The sequence below is a fragment of the Panthera onca genome, chromosome D1, assembly GCF_046562875.1.
Source record: "Panthera onca isolate mPanOnc1 chromosome D1, mPanOnc1 haplotype 2, whole genome shotgun sequence".
In the NCBI taxonomy this organism is placed as follows: Eukaryota; Metazoa; Chordata; class Mammalia; order Carnivora; family Felidae; genus Panthera; species Panthera onca.
Genome location: NC_138348.1, coordinates 39,615,518 through 39,638,778, shown reverse-complemented (window position 1 = coordinate 39,638,778; position 23,261 = coordinate 39,615,518). Strand labels below are relative to the sequence as shown.

Sequence of the window (23,261 nt, the reverse complement as noted above, 5' to 3'; positions counted from 1 at the left end):
CTCCTGGCCTGAGCGATGGTGAGGCCACCCTACAAGTCTGGTCATCCTGCAAAGGTCTGAGACGACTCAGATGGGATTCAGACAATGTGTATTCTGAAAAGTCTGTAGAAGGAATTATTGATGAGAAGATGCTCCCCCAAACTGGAGTATTGAATGATGGAAGTTTTGACAAGTCAGTGCTCTCTTTGGCACGAAAGCCAGAGCCTGCTAGTCATTTGCTTTGTACCTTCATAGCTCTCCTGGCTCACAGCCAGTGGTCTCAAACCATCTGGCTCCCACACCCTCCCTGACTGAGCCCCGGTCCCCACGCTGCCCGGCTCCTATCTATTCCTGATGCTCCAGCAACAGTGAACTACTTGCCGTTCTCCTAACTTACCCTCTTCTCTGTTTCTCTCTGCTTTTGTATGTGATACCAATGTGCCTAGATGGATCCTCCTCCTTTGGCTGGCAAACTCCTATGCACCCTTCAAGGGCCAGCTTAAATAGCTCCTCTTTGTCTCCTCCCCATGTGCTCTGAGCCTGTCCTGCACCCATCTGTAATACTGCTCTTCATCTGTTCAATGTCTGGGTCCCCTGTAGCTTTTGAGCTCTACCAGGACAGGAACTAGGTTTTTCCTCCTCTGTAACCCCAGCCTGGTACAGAGCTTGGTACCTAACAATTGTGGTATCGAAAAATGAGAAGAGGGTACACAGTCACTACCCTGTGGTATGGGCAGTCGCTGCCGTTGATAATCACAGCAGCTAATAAATTTGAAGTGCCCCCAACACACCAGGCCCTGGGCTTTGCATGCGCTGGCGTATTTAACCCACTGCAGCCTTGTGAGATTAATCTGTAGTTCTACCCATCTGGTAGCTGAGGGAATGAAACTCCTAAGAATAATACCAAAAAGCGTGACAACGCTGGGATTTGAACTCCCCTACTTGCGCTGTGATCCTGACCACAGTTTCATTTTCCTCGTCTGAAAAACAGATAACACACTTAACGAGAGTCTTGAAGGTACAGTGTCATGGCTTATGGGAAGCACTTAGCACAGTACCCAAGCAGCCTCCATATCCATGAGTTGTTTTGTTTTGTTGTTTTTATTTTTGAGACAGAGAGAGACAGAGCATGAACGGGGGAGGGGCAGAGAGAGAGGGAGACACAGAATCGGAAGCAGGCTCCAGGCTCCGAGCCATCAGCCCAGAGCCCGACACGGGGCTCGAACTCATGGACCGCGAGATCATGACCTGAGCTGAAGTTGGCCGCTTAACCGACTGAGCCACCCAGGCGCCCCCATATCCATGAGTTTTTATCAGTAATGATGCATACAACATCTCCCAGCTGGCAAGGGACAGAGGAGACATTTGAACCCAGATCTTTCTGACAACAGAGACTTGTTCCTAACTCTTATACTCATGGGCCAGTCCAGGGTGCCCCAGCCTTGAATGGAAGATACCTCCCACACACCTTGGGTCTTTAGCAGGGGCTCCATTCGGGGGCCTCTGGGGAAGCTGTGGAAGGTGGAGGCAGAGCCCCTGCACCCATCACTGCAGAACTCGGGAGGATAATGAGTAAATTGTTGAGTTGCTTGGTGACCTAGGACCTCACCAAGCAAACATTAGGATGTTACCAGCACATCATTAGGCTCCAGCACTAATTATTTATTTCCCCAAAGAGAAGGAACGTTACAGTGTTGGTGCTGGGAGATTCAGTCCCTAGATCAACTGCTTCCTTTCCTTGTGACCTCAGGCAAGCCCTTTCATCTGTACCCAGGGTGAGCCTTGCTAAGGCTTCCAAAGACGGGGCATGGCTATCACTTCCTGCCCCCCCACCCCTCAGCCTTCAAGCCTTCAAGCCTTCCTGAACAAGGGCTGCTGATTCAGATGGGTACAGCAGCAATTGCTTCACCTGCAAACTATGCTTTCTTAAGGGATTAACCTGATGAAGGCAGTTTATATTAATACATTCAGTAGCCAATTCCTACACAAATTTGGGTCAAGCCAAAATTATATTTTTCATTGAGAGTAGAAGAGTTATTTAAATATCTATATGGAGCTCTTTGTAAATGAAGCTATTGGAATCAGCGTGTAATATTTTAGAAATAAATGTTTTATTATATATTTTTTTAATGTTTATTTTTGAGAGGGAGCATGAGCTGGGGAGGGGCAGGGAGAGAGGGAGACAGAAGGGCAGAGGATCCAAAGGGGACTGCACTGTCAGCACAGAGCCCGACGTGGGGCTCGAACTCGTGAACCACAAGATCATGACCTGAGCTGAAGTCGGACACTCAACCGACAGAGCCACCCAAGTGCCCCAAGAAATATTTTAAGTTAGATTCTTGAGTGTGAGCCTCGTTGTAGTGACATGCTATGCTGTCTCCTAGTGAGAGGACATATAACAGAATTAATTTTTAAGAATATCTTAAAAGATACATGGTTGAATACATGTTTTCACAAACGCCTGGGAAAAGAGGTAAACTCCCCAGTTCCTCATGTCCACCACCCAACTTCCGCACGCAGTGAATGAGATAGATTCGCAGCAAAGCTGGATCATGGTCAGATTACTTGCATTCAAAGCACTTTAGTTCCCTGTGCATTGGAGAAGGCAGAGAATCCGATGGATCCTTGCCTTTCCCCTCCTCTCTACCTAAACAAAATCAGAATTCCCCGCAGCAGTGGACAGGCCAAGGTCGCCATCTCTCCAGGGTCCTTCCACCTTTCTAGGTTGTCATTTTCAACAAAACCACGCTGCTCTGCTGGGGTGTTACTGGGTTGAGGGCCATGGCACGTCTCAGCATGGTCTCTGGAATGCTCTCTGGGCCCTGCTCTGCACCTCCACGGAAAGCCAGGGGTGTGTACGTGTGGGCCTCGTCTGCATGCCTGGGTGCGTGTCATTGCCCATCCGTGTGTGTTGTTTCACCAGGGATGAAAATCCAGCAGGGAAATGAACGCTAAAATTAGTTTGTTTGTCCTTTGATAAGATCCCTGCAGTTAAAAAGTTTTCATTTCCATGGCTGAGTGGGCTTTGCTAAAATCAAAATTAACTGCCTTGCTTTATGGTGCAACAGATTGTGTTCTGAAGAGCTTCCCCTGAATTCTCCTTGAAAGGACATTTGATCTGGGAAGTCTAGCTTCTGGCAAAGTCGCTGCATTTTGACGTAGGTGGGTTTTTTCTCGTTGTGCTAGTGTAGAATGTGTGCAGAGAGCCTACCACTGGACCCTGGGTCACATTGAATGGGTGGGTGGATGGATGGACGGATGGATGGGTACACAGACAGGTAAATGGTTTAATTTGCATTTCTATGTGTCTTAGGTGTCATGTTCCCTGACATTTAAGAGGAAGGTAAACCTGGGCTTCATCGGCAGAACATGCGACTCTTGATCTCGGGGTTATGAGTTTGAGACCCGTGTTGGGGGTAGAGATTACTAAAAAAAGTAAACTTTCCAAAGGAAAAAAAAATTATTTAAAAAAAAGGAAGGGCTGCTGGCTGGCTCAGTTGGAAGGGCACGTGACTCTTGATGTCGGGGTTTGAGCCCCACGTTGGGTGTACGGACTACTTAAAAAATAAAATCTTAAAAAATAAATAAAATAAAAAGAGGAAAGAAAACCTGTAATTGGTGTCCTCCCAAAAAGTTTTTGCTAGACCCCATTCTGGTCTTCATTCAACAAAACCCGTTTGTCTTAAGCACTCAACACGTGTTAGGTACGTGGGATACAGATTTGAACAACATTATAACAGTCCCTGTCTTCAGGGAGCTCACTGTGTAGTGTAGGAGATAAGCGTGAAAGGTGATTACACAAATAATTGTTTAACTATAGCTGTTGTCACTATGTTTTTTGTTTTTGTTTTGTTGAGATACAATTCATAAAATTCACCCTTTAAAGGCATATAATTTAGTGGTCTTTGGTGTATTTACAAAATGTTTTTTTGCTTTTAAAACGATACGGTTGAGGGGCTCCCGGGTGGCTCAGTCAGTTAAACGTCCAACTTCAGCTCAGGTCATGATCTCACGGTTCATGGGTTCGAGCCCCACGTCAGGCTCTGTGCTGACAGCTTGGAGCCTGGCGCCTCCTTCAGATTCTGTGTCTCCCTCTCTCTCTGCCTGCCTCAACTCATGCTCTGTCTCTGTCTCTCAAAAATAAATAAATGTTAAAAAAAAATTAAAATGATACAATTGAGTGAAAAATGGATTCTAATCTGTTGTTGTTTTGTTGGCACAACCACAAATAATTGGTTTGACTGCTCCAACAGACTTTACATTATGTGGGCATTGCATTGTCTGTGATCTTTAACGTCATAAAGGAGGGGTGGGAGGGGACATGGGAGAAGTTCAAGTTAGACATGGTGTCCTCGGAGCTGCTCTAAGGAAGAATTCTTTTGACACACGTGGAAGCTGCTTCTTACCCCAGATGCTCCAGTGAGAACTTTCTTCTCTGCCCCCAACTTGAACTTAACTGGTTCTGGGCCGCCTCCCATAGTATCCTCTAATTCCATTTTTCTGAGAGTATATCCCAAGAAGGTCCCAAACGAGAAGTAGAAGAAAGTCAGGAATTGACAGCCCTCAGGATCTACCCCATATATTCTAAAGTTCAAATTCCAAAGGCAGTACAACTTTCCGTGATGCAGCTCAGCTGACTGTTTCAGGAAAATCGCCACTCGTTGGTCTTCTTCGTACATGTCATTTTACTTGAAACGTAAGGCATCTGCATTTTCAGACACCTTGCAGGTTTACCTGCTGGGGGCCGTGTGGGAATTAAAGGGATCTGAGTTTGGTTTCTTGCTCTTTGGTTTGTCTTCCTGTTCTCTGAAGATGCAAGCAGTCTCCCTTATGGGGTATTGTGAAGGAGACAGTGTAGGAGCGCTAAAGCTGCTTTGTACCTGAACTACCTCCTACTGGTGGCTAAGCTCTCGGGAACTGGTCTGGTTGGCAGACAGCCATCTGTGCAGAAGTTCCAGGGGCTACGCTTTCCCCCCGATAACACTGACTTCCTCGGAAGATAGCTTTGTGGCCTCACCAAGAGATCTGGAAAGGGGTAAGTTAGGGTGAGTGTTATTCAGAGAGTTTTGTGACAGCCCTCTTAAGACATTGGTATCAAAGGTGAAATTCACCATTGTAGGTAGATACTTCAAGATGATGACAACCATAATAATGTCTCCCACGTGTATGGTCTTATATACATTGCAGAGCACTCTCATATGCCTTATCTGGCTAATTCTCATGTCTGCCTTGGGAAGCAGGAAAGCTGTGGTATTCCCATGGTTTAGATGAAAGGCTCAGAGCCCAGAGAAGTAACTTGCCCACGATGACAAAGGTGGCTCATCTGTCTTCGGTCTTTTCTTTCCACTCTTAAAAGCTTGCCTACTTTCTCCACTGCGCTGTTCTGTAATTTTTCCCCCCTATGATTCGCTAATGATTGTCAGTCCCATTCGCATTACTTAGGTAAAACACCTGCTTGTATAAATGCTGACATTAAAAAGAATGTCACGAATACATCTGACAGTTAATTTTATTCACTAGTTCCCTTCTGCTCTATAGATTCCTGTTGAGTTTGGGTTAATTAAGCTGTGTTCTATTTTTGCTATCAAGTGGGTGATCTTTTGTGTTGAATCAACAGCTGAGTTATCCCTGGGCTGTGATTAGTGACAGAGCCTCGGGAAAGCCTCCGTTCCTTCCCCCCTTAGAGCACAGGGTGGCCATGGAGAGCTTCTGGATGTGAACAACGGGACTGTACACACATTGCTTTTGACCATACATTTGCATCATCCTGTGCTCCTGTTAAAGGTACATGACCGATGGGGGACTTGGCCTCTATACTCGTCGCCTGAACCGGCTCCCTGATGGGATGGCTGTGGTGCGGGAGACCCTACAGAGAAATACCTCCCTGGGCCTCGGAGATGCCGACAGGTAAGTTTGCTCCACTTGGGACTGACCGGGTGCAGAGATCCTTCCAGAGTGGGCTGAGGAACGAGGGTGTGATATTGAGAGCGAGCCGATGGGCACTGCTTTAATCCACGTGGGGGGTTGGGAGGCCTTGAAGCCGTGCCTGGGGTCAGGAGCTGGCACAGCAGGTAGGAGGCGGCTGCTGAAAGGGGTTCTTGAGTCCTGCTTCTGGCTAGGGTAGTGCTCCTGATAGCAATAATAGAGGGAGTTCAGGCTCGGGTACTTTTTGTTTTGTTTAGACCGTTGCTACTGCATCTTTAATTCAGCAGGCCCCAGGGATCTGCTTTACTTCTTCTATTAGCAAGCTTTCTAGGTATTATGTCTTGGAACAGAGTCCCCAATGATACACAGAAGGTCTGTGTGCAGAAGGGAGTGCTCTTGGCCGTGGCTGATCAGGCTTCACTGTAGGTCTGCTGTGGCCTGGCGACAGGAAGCAAGGCCTAAGGATGTAGTTTATGGTGAGTAGCTGACATTATAGGGCTTGGCCAGTCTTCGCTGCAGCCACCATCCGAGATGAAAAGATCTTCAGAGACCATTACAATATAGAGGACTATTTGGTAATCCTTAGTCTGACACAGATGCATTCTATGGCCTTGAGCAATCTATTAAAGTAGGGGTTTGGACCTTATGATTTCCAAAATCCCTTGCAGCTCTGATGTGCTGTATTTGATTTCAATACCTTTTGGTGATCTGACTGTTGAAGGATTTTACTGGCTTGCTTGACATCTTTCATGTGGGGTGAGGAGACAGAACATGGAATTTAGATGTGTGGGTTTGGAGTCACCTTACACTTTTGGGCGTGAATCCTCATGTGCCAGAAAGCCACATATTCGTAGCACAGACCTGGTTTCTTGCTGTTCTCTTTGCCGGACATACTTTTTACAAAGAGCTAAGTGACGTCTGTGATTCTCTGGCTTCAGAGAAATAGGGCAGCACAGTAAGGAAACAGAGGCTGAAGTTACCCCCAGGAATGGCATTTGCACAAGAGGAATCTTCATCTTCTCTCCGGGAAGGCTCAGAAGCCTGGGCTGCGGTAGAGAACACTGAATTCGTTGTCAGGAACTTGGGATCTGGCCCAGGCTCTGCCACTAATTTGAATATGTCCTTCTCAGAGTCCTCCCCAGTGTCCAGGCTGGTGATTTATACCCACATGACAAAGGCTTTTCACCACAGTGCCAGTTCAGGTCAGCTTTGTTCCTGTAATTAATTCATTTAAAAGTATTGGTTTGAAAATTCCATAGAAAGGTGGACCTTTTGAGAACTGCTCTTTCTAAGGCTAAAATGCTCTGTAACTAAAATCTTTGGAGGAAATACTATCAGGGAGAAAATCAGCTGCTGTAACACCCCCACTAGAGATTTCACAATTTACCCAGTTATTTTGGTGATTGGTCTTTTCCTGTAAACATGTATCTGGTTAGTAAATCTATGAGAGTGAAATTCAGGCTTTACAAGGTACATTTTCCCTTGTAGCAAAAGAAGAATCTGTGCCTAGGCAGTTTAATTTAATGCTTCATTGCAGGGTTAATGGAATTATTATAGATCACAGCTGAGCTCTTTTCTGCTTTTGGAGGTAGAGGATTGCAGTGGGGGCTAGAAAGCTGGATGGTGTTTGTCATGTTGTTTTAGTTTAGCCTGTGTGATGGGACCAGTTGGACCACAGTGTCTTCTGGTTCTCCCCAGACTGGACTGCTCAGATGTGATCACTTAAGACCAAATGGATAACTGGCCAACTTTTAAAGAAAGATTTCAGGGGCGCCTGGGTGGCTCAGTCGGTTAAGTGTCCGACTTTGGCTCTGGTCATCATCTCACAGTTTGTGAGTTCGAGCCCCACGTCGGGCTCTCTGCTGTCGGTGCAGAGCCCACTGTAGATCCTCTGTCCTCCTCTCTCTCTCCCCCTTCCCTGCTCGCGTGCGCTCTCTCTCTCTCTCTTTTTCTCTCTCAAAAATAAACGTTAAAAAAAGAAAGAAAGAATGAATTCAGATGGATTTTTTTTAAAGTAGGATTTAATAGGGGCGCCTGGGTGGCTCAGTCGGTTAAGCGTCCGACTTCGGCTCAGGTCATGATCTCACAGTCCGTGAGTTTGAGCCCCGTGTCGGGCTCTGTGCTGACAGCTCAGAGCCTGGAGCCCATTTCAGATTCTGTGTCTCCCTCTCTCTCTGACCCTCCCCCATTCATGCTCTGTCTCTCTCTGTCTCAAAAGTAAATAAACGTTAAAAAAAAAAAAAACCTTAAAAAAAAAAAAGTAGCATTTAATAATGCTTCTAAATTTCCTATTTCATGTAAGTTTGGACCTGGAGGCAGTGAGATACTTTAGGTTGTTCTCAAATATGTTGAATTTCTTTGATTCTGAAGTTGACCACGTAAATGCTTCAGTTTGGCTAAGTTGAAATAATAGATTTGTTGCTCTAAAGTTCTTCATGTACGTCTCTTCCAAAAACTATATCCTACCTGAGTGTTTCCCAAAGTGGGAGGCTAACATTAGTGTTACAGGAAGTAATTTTAGATAGTAGACAGGGAGATATTTATTTTCAACAATTACACTTTAATTGTAATGTTTAAAAAAATTATAACTAGTGCATCAAACCCAAGATTTTACAAATCTTGTTTAGGGTAAAGAATAGTGTAGGTGTGAGACAACTGAATGTGAAATATCAAGGAAGAGATCACAGATGGTGTGCAGATTTTTTTTTTAAAGTAGTATGCAAATGACTGCAGACTAGGTAGTCCTTTAAATAAGAAATATGTTCTTTACATTATTTAAATTAGACAAGTGAAAAAATATAGACAAAAAAGGCAACACCTTTCCAGAATTCTTCCCTTTTAACCTGAAAAAAGAAGTTCCCAGAGCAGAGGTATTCCCAGGAAGTTCTTTTTAAAAGAGACAGCTCAGGGGCACCTGGGTGGCTCAGTCAGTTAAGCATCCAACTCTTGATCTCAGCTCAGGTCTTGATCTCAGGGTTGTGGGTTCAAGCCCCACTTTGGGCTCCACGCTGGGCATGAAGCCTACTAAAAAAAAAAAAAAAGGAAAAAAGAAGCCCACTTCTTAAGGATTCATGCATAGGTAGCAGACTACACGAGTTCCACAAAGGAAATAGGAAAGTACTGAGCAATCAGACCTCAGCCAAGGGAAGAAGTGCCCAAGACGGACAGATCCCCTCACCGCACCAGTAGGAAAATCATTAACCACAGCAGCTTGGCTGTGGAGAACAGCTATTCCAGGGTAAGGCCCTAAAAGATGCTGACCTACCAGACAGACCATGGCTGTTTGCAACAGGATGTGGCTTGGGTATCTTCAGGGCTATTAAAAGTAACTGATAGGAATGTGTACCTTCGGAGCCTGGGAGATAGGGGCCATGTCGGTCTGTGAGTCTTGTATGTCAGCAGCCGGCTTCTGAGTAATAATAAATGATGATAATAAATCCACAGTGCCACGTCTGCCCTTGATCTCCTGTCACTCTTTGGGGTTACCACCCCTGGGCTCCAGCTTTTACCTGATAGTCATCAGTAGCTACTTCCAGCAAAACTAGAGCCAGCCGGCTGAGGGAGCAGGATCAAAAGGGACAAATGGAGGCAGCTTGTTACAAGTCACGGGCCCCAGATAGCAGACAAATAAAGAAAAGCTGGGCATGGAGGCCCCTGGGTAGGCAGCCTGGGAGGAAGAAGAAATACAACACGGAGAGCCCAGAGACCAGTCTCGCAGACAGTCAGATGGTTTGTTGAACTCCCCGCCGGTTCCTGCATGCTGTCCCCTCAGAACCCATCAAAAGTTCTTACACTCCCGCAAGTTGAGTGCTTTCATAGCTTAAAGCTCAGCTCTGGAAAGTTTCCATCCCCAAGAACATTTCTTCGTCCCTCCGAAACATTGCTGTGCTCGTGGCCTTTTCTGTCATCACTGTCATGCCGTTGTGTGCAGTGGCTGACGCAGCTAGAGGCTTCTAAATGGCATCCCCCAGTCATACAAGTGTCACTGAGGGCTTAAGGACAGAAATCAGGCTCTTTGTGCACATTTAGATCGGGGAGGGGGGGCTACAGAATTACTTGGTAACTTTCTTCTAAACCGTTAGAATGTTTATTGAACTCCACTGGTTTTTATTAACGAGTAATAAAAATAGCAAAACATGAATGCTTGCGTGGTAACATGTCCGTCTGAGACTTGCACAAAATGACAATTGCCCTCTGATGTCACGCCAAGAAACCGAGCAGGAAGAAAAAGCCATTTTTATTCCTCCTTTACAAGGTTTTCATTCCCCTCCAAATTCTGAATGTTTTCGCTATTGAGATTGCACTTTCCGTTAGGAGTCGCAGTCATCCTACAGACTTGACCGTCTGCATTTAGGGCCCTGACCTTGGTGCTCAGAGCTGTCCCAGTTTCAGCCTGAATTGAGAGTCCCACGGTGTGAGGATGTAACTATGCAACCTGGTATTTGACCAGCCTGCCAAGCCGAGCCTTCCTTCTCACCGGTTATGTCACAAGATCTCCAAGAGCCCTAGGGCACTGCTGAGCTTTGTGATTTGTGTAGAACAGGGCGGCCTCCTGGCACCAAATCATGTATTCACAGATTCAGGCCTGACCTGCAGAGAGGAGTTTAACCCAGGCCAAAGGTCCCCAGCCAGCTGATGGAATCGGTGGGACCCCTTATCAGGTGGTAGGTCCCCAACTCAGGTATTTCTTGGTTACAGCCCCTGCTGGGGTATGCAGATGAGAGGAAGCCCAGTGGGAACCACTCCCTTGCCCTCCCTTCCAAGCCCACGTAGACCGGGTAGTGGTCCCATGGTGTCCACAGCCTAGTCCCCAGAACCTGTGGATATGTTAACACTGCACGGCCAGGAGGAGTTACAGTTTATCAGCAGATGTTTAGATAGAGGGATTACTCTGAATTATCCTAGCAGGCCCAGCGTGATCACAGGTCCTTAAAAGTGGAAGAGGTGGGCGGAGAGGAGGCAGAGCAGGGAGATGTAAGAGGGACCCCACTTGTCCTTGCTGGCTCTGAAGACCGCCGAAGGGGCCACAGCCAAGGAGTGCCCGTGGCGTCTCTAAAGGGGCAAAGGCAAGGAACAGATATTCTCCCAGAGCCTCTCAAGTGAGTGCAGCCCTACCAACACCCATTGCTTTCGGTCCACAGGACTCCACCTGGACTCCTGCCTTACAAAATTGTAAGATAGTACGTTTTTGTTGTGTGGTTTTTTTAAATTGTTTTTAAAGTTTATTTATTTTGAGAGAGATAGAGACAGCACGAGCAGGGGAGGGGCAGGGAAAGAGGGAGAGAGAAAGAGACTCTCAAGCAGGGTCTGCACGGCTTGAACCCATGAAAGCATGAGGTCGTGACCTGAGCTGAAACCGAGAGTCAGACGCTTAACCAACTGAGCCACTCAGGTGCCCCCATTTTTGTTGTTTTTGACACCATGTTTATAATAATTTTTTATGGCAGCAATACAAAACTAATACAGTCCCTTACCAGGTGACAATAAAAACAGTAATAGTCGCCATTTCCCGATGGATCCCTGTATGAAGCACCTGACATGCATGATGTCCTTTCCTCCTAACTCCGAGCCTTTGAGGGGCGGTATGATCCCGGTTTCATAGACTTGAAGCAGTGGTGCTCTGAGAGCGTCAGTAAACGTGCTGAAGGTCATATACACCCCTAACAGGTGTCCAGGCTTGGTGGAAAGCCAGGCCCTCCAGACCCTCCCAGGTGCTCTAACCACTTAACATTACTGCCTCTTCAGGGAGCCCTTGGTGCAGAGATTCTTGGATTCCCTTGTTCCGGGCCCTTATCCTGGTGTCTTCTCTTTATTTATTTATTTTTCACGTTTGTTTATGTTGAAAGGGAGGAGGGAGGGGCAGAGAGAGAGGGAGAGAGAAAGAGAATCCCAAGCAGGCTCTGCGCTGTCAGCACAGAGCCCAGCATGGGGCTCGAACTCATGAAACAAGATCATGACCTGAGCGGAAACCAAGAGTCTTGACAGTTAACCGGCTGAGCCACCCAGGCGCCCCCTGGTATCATATCTTTTTTTTTTTTTTTTTTAACATTTATTTATTTTTGAGACAGAGAGAGACAGAGCATGAACGGGGGAGGGTCAGAGAGAGAGAGAGACAGAATCTGAAGCAGGGTCCAGGCTCCAAGCCATCAGCCCAGAGCCTCACACGGGGCTCGAACTCACGGACCGCGAGATCATGACCTGAGCTGAAGTCGGACGCTTAACCGACTGCGCCACCCAGGTGCCCCTGGCATCATATCTTTAAATGAGCCCCTAGTCACTGAAAATGCAAGCACCTGGACCTCCTCGAGGAAGGGTGCAAAACAATTTGCCTTAAGAGGGACAGGGGGATATTTTATGGCTCCTCTCCCCTCCCCCCATCCCAGACTGTTGGCACCTGGACACTGCAGGTGGGCTTGCCCTCATCCCCTTTTCCATCACTGCTCTCAGACCTCAAGGAAAAGGCCCTTTCTTACACAGAATGAGCCTGTTACTCTGTGGCCTCCTGTGGGTTTAGACTAGTGGTGCTCATTTTTTAAATCTGACCTCTTGCAGACTTGTATGGTTGGCTAGGGGAGGAACCTCCCCAAGTGAGGGCTGGTGCTTCCCTTTCATGATCCAGGACATCCAGGCCCCCTCCCCTCCACCCCCGCCAGAGTCTACAGAGAGCCTGCAGTCATCTGAAAAATTCTCTTTCCCAGTCCCGACTAACCACTCAGTGGTCCCTGAACCACTGCTGGAGTCTCTCTGCCCAGAGCGTAGAGGGCAGTGGGCCTCCGTGGCCGGGCCATGATTTAAGGAGCTCCCCCAACCCTTCCTCCCTCCTCACTCACTGCCCCCTTCTGGGTCTGCCCTGCGCTGCGAGTTCCTCGCCAACACCAGGAAAGGCACAGGGGAGTTTTCCTTCTCTTACTGTTAATCCCACCTCATGCCATCTCTAGGTGTCAGTAGTTGAACCCCGTTTCCCTTACAGTCATGTGGTGGGAGTGAGAGAATATAGATCGGCACTGCCCAGTAGAAGAGCCACTAATGAAATGTGGCCATCGGAACGTAAAATTAACAGAAATTGAAAGGTGGGTTTCTTGGTCGCACTAGCCACGCATTCCAGGTGCTCGCAAGTCCCATGTGGTTCCTGGCTTCCCTACTGGACAATGTAGACGGAACATTTCCATCACTGTAGAAGGTATTTTTGGACAGCACTCAGATAAACCACCTAGTCATATTTCAGAAGGCAGCCATGGGGGCGTCTGGGTGGCTCGGTTGGTTGAGCGTCCGACTCTTGATTTTGGCTCAGGTCACGGTCTCATGGTTTGTGGGTTCAAGCCCCATGTCGGACTTCTCACTGACAGCGTGGAGCCTGCTTGGGATTCTCCCTCTCCCTCTCTCTCTTCCCCTGCCCACTCACGTGTGCACACATACTCTCTCTGTCAAATAAATAAACATTTTTTTAAGAAGGCAGCTGTGGAGGGGCGCCTGGGTGGCTCAGTCGGTTAGGCGCCCGACTTCGGCTCAGGTCGTGATCTCACGGTCTGTGAGTTCGAGCCCCGCGTCGGGCTCTGTGCTGACAGCTCAGAACCTGGAGCCTGCTTCTGATTCTGTGTCTCCCTCTCTCTCTGACCCTCCCCCCATTCACGCTCTGTCTCTCTCTGCCTCAAAAATAAATAAACGTTAAAAAAAAAAAAAAGTTTTAAGAAGGCAGCTGTGGAGTGAAGGGAAGAGGCGCAGGGTTGGCTATAAGGAGACCCAGGTTCCAGTCTTCACTTTCAGGCAAGTTCCTTAACTCTCTGTCTTTTGGGGGTTTGTCTCTAACATGAGGACAGCGCTCATACATGTCTCCCAGGACCGTTGTCCTGAGTACACGAGATGGAGGTGGTAAAAGCGTTTTGTAAAGTACTGAGCAAAGATAAATACTCGGATACTCCTCAGTCCTACAAGCCGATCGGAGCACTCTGGGCTCTGCCTCTTTGTGATTCTCTTTTCTTTATATTAATTAACATAATTAAGCCCTCTTCTTTCCACAACAGCTTAGAATAACTACATGAAATAGAAGGGTTGTAAATTAAGGCAGTGAAGCATGAGGACCGTGGGCTGGGGATGTAAGTTAGAGTAGGGCATGTAGAAGAGGGAGAGAATTGAGAATACAGATAAACTCACCAGAAGATCCTACGTGGTGGCACATTTTAGTGGTACCTCAGCACTGAGCCTCCTACCAGCTTAAGTGAAGTGAACTTCGACTTGCTTTCTCCTCTCTTGTGACTTTGCCCATCCTAGTCTGCGTTCATCTCTCCTTGCTTGGGTCTATCAGCTGATCTCTCCCTCTCTCCCTCTCTCTCTTTCTCTCTTTCTCTCTTTCTCCCTCTCCCCTTCTCCATCTCCCACCCCCTTTCTTCCCTCTCTCATTCTCCTTGCTTTCCCCTTTTGACTGCCTGTTAACACCTACTAGTGCCCCTGGGCATTTTCTTAGTTCTGCATTCAAGGCTTATGCTCCTATTTTGGGGACAAGAAGATGCCTCTAGCACAGCACCCAGCATCCATGATCCTTTCAGTCCCTCTCCCCCTTCTCTCCTGCTTGTGGACAGCAAGGGAGACAAAGTGGGAGAGAGTGAGAGTCGCATTCATCTTCAAGCTCATAAAAGGAGCCTTAGAGGCAAATCGCTATTTCCGTGGTAACAGGGTAGTAATTACTGCATTGGCTTTTCCCAAGGGCCTCTTTGCTGCTGGTACCACTGGCTTCCTTTTCAAGGAAGCGCTGCTTCTTGTGGAATGGGTGGGCAGGGGCCACCTGTGCTGAACAGGAGGGTGGTGCTGACAGGAAGCAAACCATCTGCACTTTAAGCCACAAAGGAATTCTCCCAGAGGGGTTGTGCAGAGAAGAGAATGAATAGTCTGTGGAGTATCATTGCATGTGCTTGCCGTGTTTTCACTTAACAAAAAAAAAAAGAAAAGAATAAGGCAGCATCGTGGCCCCAGGAGAATCTTTCAGTCGTCACTGCTGCCCGACTTCGTAACTGTGTCCCAGGTCACACGCGAGCAGAAGCACAGCTGAGTGTGTGTGCGCGTGGGGGTGGGGCGCACAACCACTCCTCCAAAGTACATTTCCCAAAGCTAGTGCCTTTTCAGTAGTTGTGTACGGGTAGTTTTTAGACTTGATGGTGGTTCAGAGTTTGAGAAGACATCTAGCAATATGAAAGCAGGCATGCGAGGTCAAAGAGAGAAGCCAAAATGGGGCACCTTTTTCTGTGCTTACTCCCTTAGCAACCCAAAGCTTAGCCCCCAACCCCAAGTCCAAAATCTGACTACATCTGTGCCCTGCAGCAGAAAATGGCATCGTGTGTTTTAATGCAGGTACCTGGGCAGGTCTTTGCATCAGTCAGGATGGGATCGTCTGTGCTGTGTGACAGACGACTCCAAAACACCCAGTTCACTGCAGCTCAGTAAGAGGCTGTGTTGTACATCATTTTCACTCAGGACGCAGGGTGCCAGAGTCCTGACCATTTAAAGCACTGGCAAACCATGGCCAGGAGGAGGAGAGTGTGGTGAGCCATGTGCCGTCTCTTAAACTTCTGCCCAGACATGGCCCATATGACTTCCACTGATTGGTTGTTGGCTGAAGTAAGTCACGTGGCTACAGTTCAAACGTGAATGCGAGTACAATTCTACCACATGCCTGTGAGAATGGAAAATATATCATGAACCGTACTAGTGACTGTCACTGTTTTATTACCTGCAGGTGACTTCCCTGGCTTCCTACCACCCCCTCCCCATTATTTAACCAATTCTGTATCATGCAGTCCGTCACCTATTTATTTGGTACCTCTGCATCGTCAGGCACTGTGCCACCAGTCTGACTGATGGTCTTTGGTAGCTCCTCTGGGCTGGGAAGAGGGAGGAAATGGCTGAGGAGTACGATAACTGAGTTAGAAAAGGCATCGTAACCAATGCTATGGGTCAGCTGCGTTTCAACAAAGTATTTGGACCGTGTTTTGATATGTGACAGCTTATGGGAAATGCTTATGGGGTTATTTAATATTTACTGAGTACCTACTATGTACTAGGCCCTGGGGATCCAGGGATGAGTAGGACATAGTCCCTGCTCCCTGCTGTCAGGAAGCTTGCAGTCCGGGGCGCCTGGGTGGCTCAGTCTGTTGGGTGTCCAACTTCGGCTCAGGTCATGGTCTTCTGCCTCATGAGTTCGAGCCCCGCGTTGGGCTCTGTGCTGACAGCTCAGCCTGGAGCCTGTTTCAGATTTTGTGTCTCCCTCTGTCTCTGCCCCTCCCCTGCTCATGCTCTGTCTCTCTCTCTCGAAAATAAATAAACATTTTTTTTTTTAAAAAAAGCTTGCAATCAAATAGAGGGGTTAGAAGCCAAATAAGCCATCATAATGCACTTTGCCCAGGGCCATAGAGACTTCCACCATGTGGCACGGGAGCAGAAAGGACCAGGAGTATCCCTGGGGGTTAAATGTCGTTCTAAACTTGTTATCATAGTAAAACGTAGGGGAAGGTTCTTTTCCTGCCGGTGATGATTTGAAAGATCCTGCAGAAACATTACCCAAGTGTCAAAATAGGCCTGCTTATCTCATCTGTTTGAGATTTTCTTTTTATTTCCTTTAATGTCCGTGGTCATTTTTTAAGAGCAGCCTAGCCTTGACTTCTGTTACTGAAATGGAAGAGCTGATTGAAATAAGCCCTGTGGATAAGGCAGCCCTTACACTGGCCTGTGAAATGTCCCTGGTTACAGTGTAACCTTTAGACTTGTGTCACGCTGGACAGCTGTGCCAGCCCAGGGTTTTTATTCAAGGTTACCTTGCACGTAAATGTGTTTTCCCCAGACTGCCTCTCCCAGGCCAGTCCGTATGGAATAGAAGGTTACAGAGCAAAGCTGTTGGGGAAGGAGACCTTTGGAGTCACCAGTTGCAGCCCTCTCCCTTTGCCAAGGGAAACTGAGGCCCAGGGAGACTGTTAGTGGCCCAGTGACCAGTCTGTCTTCCAGGCTTTAGCAAACAGGGTGACATCTCAGTGTGAATTTGGAAAGGATGAACTCAAGAGTAACTCTTGGGGCCCCCCGGGTGGCTCAGTCAGCTGTGTCTGACTTCGGCTCAGGTCATGATCTCGCCATTCGTGAGTTCAAGCCCTGTGTCGGGCCCGTGCTAACAGCTGGCAGCCTAGAGCCTGCTTCAGATTCTGTGTCTCCCTCTCTTTCTCTCCCCTCCCCTGCTCACTTGCTTGCTCTCTCTCTCTCTCTCTCAGAAATAAATATTAGGGGTGCCTGGGTGGCTCGGTTGGTTGGGCGTCCGACTTCAGCTCAGGTCATGATCTCACGGTCTGTAGGTTCGAGCTCCACGTCGGGCTCTGTGCTGACAGCTCAGAGCCTGGAGCCTGTTTCGGATTCTGTGTCTCCCTCTCTCTCTGCCCCTCCCCTGTTCACACACTGTCTCTCTCTGTCTCAAAAATGAATAAACGTTAAAAAAAAAAAATTAAAAAAAAAAAAAAAGAAAAGAAATAAATATTAAAAATTGAGAGAACGCACAGGAGGGGCAGAGAGAGGGAGAGAGAGGGGTCCCAGTCCCACATTGTGACCGTGCAGAGCCCAATGCGGGTCTCAAATTCACAAACGGTGAGATCATGATCTAAGCCAAAATCAAAGAGTCAGTTGGTTAACCGACTGAGCCACCCAGGCGCCTTGTGTCCTCCAGTTTTTCATGTGCACTCAGACCGGCTGATTCTAAGGTCCCCAAGCTCCTGAGTCATTGTTTGTGTTTGTCACTTAAGGGCCGAGTTCGCAGAATGACTCATGAGTGTAGCTCATCCGCACAGGGCGGGGACCCCAGGACCTTTTCATCTCCGATAGTCATGATGACAGGTGTCATTGTGTGATGGTGTGTCAGTTCAGAGCGTGGTTCTTTCCCAAGGCCTCTGGTGTATGCAGATCCAGTGGGCTGAGCACCGCCCCCTTCTGCTAGCAGACCCCTTCCAGAAGAGAGAAAGCCTCTGTCCTCACTGCTCTTCAAAGCCAAGCCTGTTCTAAGCTACTGCTGATGGTGAATGCAGGGAAAGGCCCCCAAATAGAAGGCCCAGGATGAAATCGTGCAAAGGGGAATGGTGGGATGGACAGAGCTGTGGATGAGTCATGGCACCGTGGACCTTCCTGATGCTTTGGAGGGATTCTGCAGTCATACATTGCAGTGGATTTTGCTCTAACTTGGAGCTTCACCAAAATTACATTAGGAGTTGCAGCTCATGGGACTATAGTCTTATTTTCATCGAGATAAAATTCCAAGTGACGGATAAGCAGCGAATTGTGTTTATTTGGGTGGGTGTTTTGACTCAGGATTTAGTTAGACTTGGATGTACATTGCTCCCTAAATCAGCACAAAGAGTGGGAGCTGCCTATGCAGAGAGGGGACAGCCCGCCTTGGGAACAGGCGTTGTCAGGAATTTGGAAGGACTTCCCTATGCTGTGACTTTTCATCCAGTTGTCAGGCTTTGCAAGATACACCGGAGTCCTGAAGGGCAGAACAGCACGTGGAGTGGGTTCACACAAGAAGACCGTGGGTTTTCCGTATGAGCAATCAGGCTCCGAAAGGTGACATTCCTTCGCCAAAGCCACAGTGCTGTGCAGGGCCAAGTCAGGATTCGAACTCGGGACTCTCTGGGCACAAAACCATTGTGTTTACCTCTTCCTTTGTTCAACAGCTCAGTTTCCAGCCCTCCTGAAGGTGAAATTTACGTGGGGCTGCATGGGTACTTGCTGGGCGTCTTCCTGGTGCCTAGCACCAATTTAGAGTCTCGCAAGGGGGACAGCCTCTGGACTGCTGACCTTTAAGACGGTCCTTTCCCCAGGTCTCATTGTGCCCATCTGGAGGCTCCGTGAAAGGAGAGCCCAGGGGGTAGCTCAGCGTCATGCCAGCCTCTGCTCTTGCTGAGGGAACTCTGTCCCTTACTTGGGAGGATTTTAGGGATGCCTGAAGCCGTGAGCGTATCGTTTTCCTCTGAAGAACATTGAACGACTTCGGTGTCTGAACCTCCAGCCGTCTTCAGAGTTGCCTTTGTCATAGTGGACCCCTGGACCTTTGGGTCTGCCGTCCACCGCCTTCTCCCAGGCACAGACCCCCGGGTCTCAGTGCTACAGGGAGAGGGGGCCGGCTGTGTCTGCTCCCCCGCGGCCCTGTTGTTTCCCCTTGTCCACGGTGCACTTTGATTTATCTCCCTCATTAATCTGTGATGCTTGGCCCTGTCACATTGCCTGAAATGAGAGCTGAAGAGAGACTCTGACATGTTGAGGGATGTCGCGGGATTGTGTGGAGGAGATTAAACGGGGACTGAGGGAAATGAGGTGGTTTCATGGCTCGGTGGGCTCAAAGCCGCACCTCTCCCTCAGCTTAACCCTGAGATTTGGGGACAGGGACTCACAACACTACCAGGGGCAACATGAGGCTTGAAAAAAACTTGCTGGCCGCTGCTTTGGGCTGTCGTGACGTGCATTGGGGGTAACCCACGAGCACGTAGTAGATGCAGATGTGCAGCGGACCCACAGGGCATGGGATGAATCTGCCGTGTCACCTTTTGCAGGGTGCTCAGGTAGACTGGAGGCGAGAACAGGAGCCACTTGGGGTGTCCTCCAGTCAGCCAGAGCTTGCTTTGCTGGCTGAGTACCGTGTGGACAGAGGAGGGTGGGCTCTGGGACCTTTTGCCTCGGACCACAGGAGTTCCTGTGGGGAGAAGGGATCCATTTCTCCACTGTCAGGGTGGAAGCAACTCACGAGGCTCTGGGAGCGCTAGGGACAGAGGTTCCTTGGGAGGCTGCCTAAATGCACGCATAGGGCTCAGCAGTTTGCAGTCTGTGCTCTGAGTCTCGTTAGCAGCAACAGCTCTCACTTCTTGAGCACCCAGCGTGTTCCAGGTATACTCTCAGATGGTGTGCATATTTGCTTGAATGTGCCAAAGGACCCCACAGGACAGGCGTCATCCCCGTTTCACAGATGAGGAGTCCTGGGTCAGTGAGTCGAAGTGACTGGCCCAGGGGCACACAGCCAGTGAGTGGCCCCCGTCTGTCTGACTTCAAAGCTAATATTCTCTTCAGGACATCATGATGCCTGTCTCTGAAAGGGTGGGTGGGTGTGGGGTGTGCCAATGACAGTTGGTCCATGTGTCCAGCTCTCTCTTTGAATAATCAAGAATAACCTCCCGGCTTCCTACCAAGTAACCTTCCGCTCATGCTTCAGGACTGGCTCCAGCCTTCCTTGGGAAGCCTCCCTGCCCTCTCTGCTTCTCCCATAAACCCAGACAGGGTCCTCTAGGCATCTCTCATCCACCCAGGGTCTCCCTGTCACCTATGCTTTGCTCTCTGGTAGTAACATGCATTTGGAACATGGTCTCCTTTGGGGTGCCTGGCTGGCTCAGTCAGTACAGCATGCAACTCTACATCCTGGGGTCATGAGTTCGAGCCCCATGTTGGGCATAGAACCTACTTAAAAATACTTATATGGTATGTGGATTGTGGTGCCTCCTGCTAAACTAAGAGAGAGGAACCAGAAGACTATGTTACTCTCCCTGGCATTCCCAGGCTTTGCAGAGCCTCCATATATCATAGCAGGTGTTTGCTGTATATTTAGTTAATTAATATTATCCTAAGAATGATTAGTAAGACTTAACTGAAAATTTAGATTCCCTCTCCTTTTCCATCCCATCCATTGGCAAGTGTTGGGCACACCCCTCCAAATGACCTCTCAAATTTCTCTACTCCCTTCTCTCTCTTTCGTTCTCTCTTTTTCTCTCTCTCTCCCCCCTCCCCATATCTGCCATCACATGGATCCAGGCTGCCCTCATCTCTCACCAGCTCCTACTGTGGCCTCCTGCCTGGGCTCATTGTGTTCTCTGAAAGCTTCATGTACATTGTCTAGCCACTGTGATCTTCTGAACACATCAGATCCCCTCTGCCCCCTGCCTAGAACTTTACCTTAGTGGCTTCCCACTACACATAGAATAAAACCCAGACTCCTTACTATGGCCTCCAAGGACATGTTCTAGCCCCTGCCCATCTCTCTGGCCTCACCTCATCCCCCTTTCCCCTCCGTGACTCATGTCTTCATCCAGTCCCTTGAGCTTTCTCTTCCCTCTGCCTGGCATGTGCTTCCTACCCCTCTCCCGTTCCATTTACAAGGCCGACTCACCCTGTCCTTCAGGTCTCAACTCACACATCAACGTCCTCTCAGAGACACTGCCCCTGACCATTCGATCTAACAAAGGTCTCAGCTGTTAGTGTCTTTTAGAGGATCCAGTCTATATCACATCCTTGATTTTTTTATTTGTATGTTATGTCTCTCCATTTAACTGTAAGTGTCAGTAAAACAGTAACTAGGTCACTTCTGTTTGCAGCTTATTCTCCTTCCTAGCACAGTGCCTGGCTCAGAGGGGTGTTCATTACCTGGACCATGAATGGACGAATGACTGTGCAGCTCTGTGATGCAGGGCTAATGTGCAAAATATTTAAAACCATGTGATATAGGCACCACCCAACCAGATCAAGGCACTGGCCAATCAGAACATGACACTGACCAAACAGAACAAGGCACTGGCCAATCAGGCATTAGCAGCTGTAAACAACTCATGGCCTCATAAAATTAATCTGATGCTCAGGCTTATAGTGAACCAACCAACCAACCCACTAAGTCCTCTTCTAGTCTGCAATAAGTTAACCATGGCCCCAACCTGCCTTCAAAAAAATGGGTTTGTTGGTGTCCAGGAGCTTCTCCTATGGAAGACTGAATGGTTTGAGTCAGTCTACTATCTTATTTGGAAAAATGATTTCAAACCTTTGACCCTCCGACGTGTTCAGACCCCAACTGTGCCACTTTTCAGCTGTGTGATTTCTCAGCTATATAAGAGGTCAGTTAATTTAACCATCCTGAGCTCCCGTGTCCTCATCTGAAAAATAAAATTAATGAGCCCACTTCATAGAGCTGCTGAAGGACGAGTGAGGGTCGTGCCGGGATGGTGTCAGCACAGTGGCTGAGCCCAGCCCACACCCTCAGCACCTGGCAGCAGGTTTCACGTAGCAAAGGACTGGCATGCCAATGGCATAGGTGAGGAAAGGGAGGCACAGAAAAGTTCTAGTAGCTAAACTGGGGAACCAGGAACGAGACATGGGTCCTTTCAGCCTCAGGTCCAGCACTGTGGCCACCTGCCGGCAGCCCCTCCATCCCTCAATATACCCTTCTCTTTGATTCTGCTCACCCAGCCCTGGTCCCCCTGCTTCTCCTGGCCTTGGGGCACTCTGTCGGGAGAAAGGCAGATGACGCCATTGAAGGCCTGAGACCCCAGTGGGTAACTGGCAAAAGCCAAAGCATTACACACTCCACGTCCCGGCAGGAGGTCCTGCTCTTTGGAACCAGCAGACTAACCACCATGTAACAACATCAGAGGTGCAAACCTGTGAAAATCCCTAGCAAAGGTCTTAAAACAGAACTTGAAAGGGTTTATGACCCTGTGGATTTGAACGTCTCTCTGCGCCAAGCTATAATTCCCGCTCGCTTTTGGAAGTAGAGATCAGAGCCATAATTTGAAGAGGGCCTTGGATCGTGCTCTGATTATGTTTCAAGACACACGCTGTGGGACGGGGTGAAGCTGCCGTGGGAGGGTCTGGGGTGCTGAACGGGCAGGGGGTATGGCGGGGAGGGGAGAGGAGAGTCAAGCAGGGTGTCTAGCTGAGGCAATTAAATGTCCTTGCTTCTCACTTTAAACAGAGGCCCGAGGTAGTCTCCCAGAGGGCTGCGCTCTTAATGATCTGGAATAAAGGGGTAGAGAGCAAAGCCAGCAAGCCTGTGTGGCTAATACAGCCCTGGCCTTGAATGGCCCTGCAGGAAGTCTGTAGGGGAGCTGCTCTGTCCACAAGCAGCACTTGTCATGTTAATGACTCAGCCACTCTGGTGCCACTGAGGTCAGCTCCCAGATTTCAGATTTGAGCTCTGCTAAAGCTGGAGCCAGAGAGCTGCCTCTCTGTCTCTGTCTCTCTGTCTCTCCTCCCCACCCCACCCCTCTTCCTGGCATGTTCTGTGGTTCCTGGCACAGTCCCTCTGCTGTATTGCCACTGTCCTCTTACTCATAACACCGTCCCCAGCACAGACACAGCGATCTGACTGTGTGCATCACTCACCTGCTTAAAATCCTTTGTGGCCCCCACATCACAGACAAGATAGAGTGCCAGCCTCCAGAGGTCCCCCAGCCTTGGCCTTTGCTGCCACACCAGCCTCACTGTCCATGTCCTAATCCACAGCACCAAACTCTTAGCTGTCTCCAGCATACTGCACGGTGTTCTGAGTCGCTGTGCCCCTGCCCATAGAATCCCCTCTCCTGAGCCTG

At 48.6% G+C, this 23,261-nt stretch overlaps 1 protein-coding gene across 11 annotated transcripts in view; it reads left to right on the top strand.

Moving 5' to 3' along the window:
* NAV2 (neuron navigator 2) overlaps positions 1-23,261 on the top strand; it is a 732,958-nt gene that overhangs the window by 601,084 nt on the left and 108,613 nt on the right. For all 11 annotated transcript variants that reach the window (XR_013550161.2, XM_078433316.2, XM_078433314.2 and 8 more), the window contains one exon: positions 5,764-5,886. Coding sequence is in view for 10 of the 11 variants with exons in the window: in XM_078433316.2 (XP_078289442.2) it covers positions 5,764-5,886 (123 nt within the window). In the remaining variant the exon portion in view is untranslated. The remainder of the gene's footprint in view (positions 1-5,763; positions 5,887-23,261) is intronic.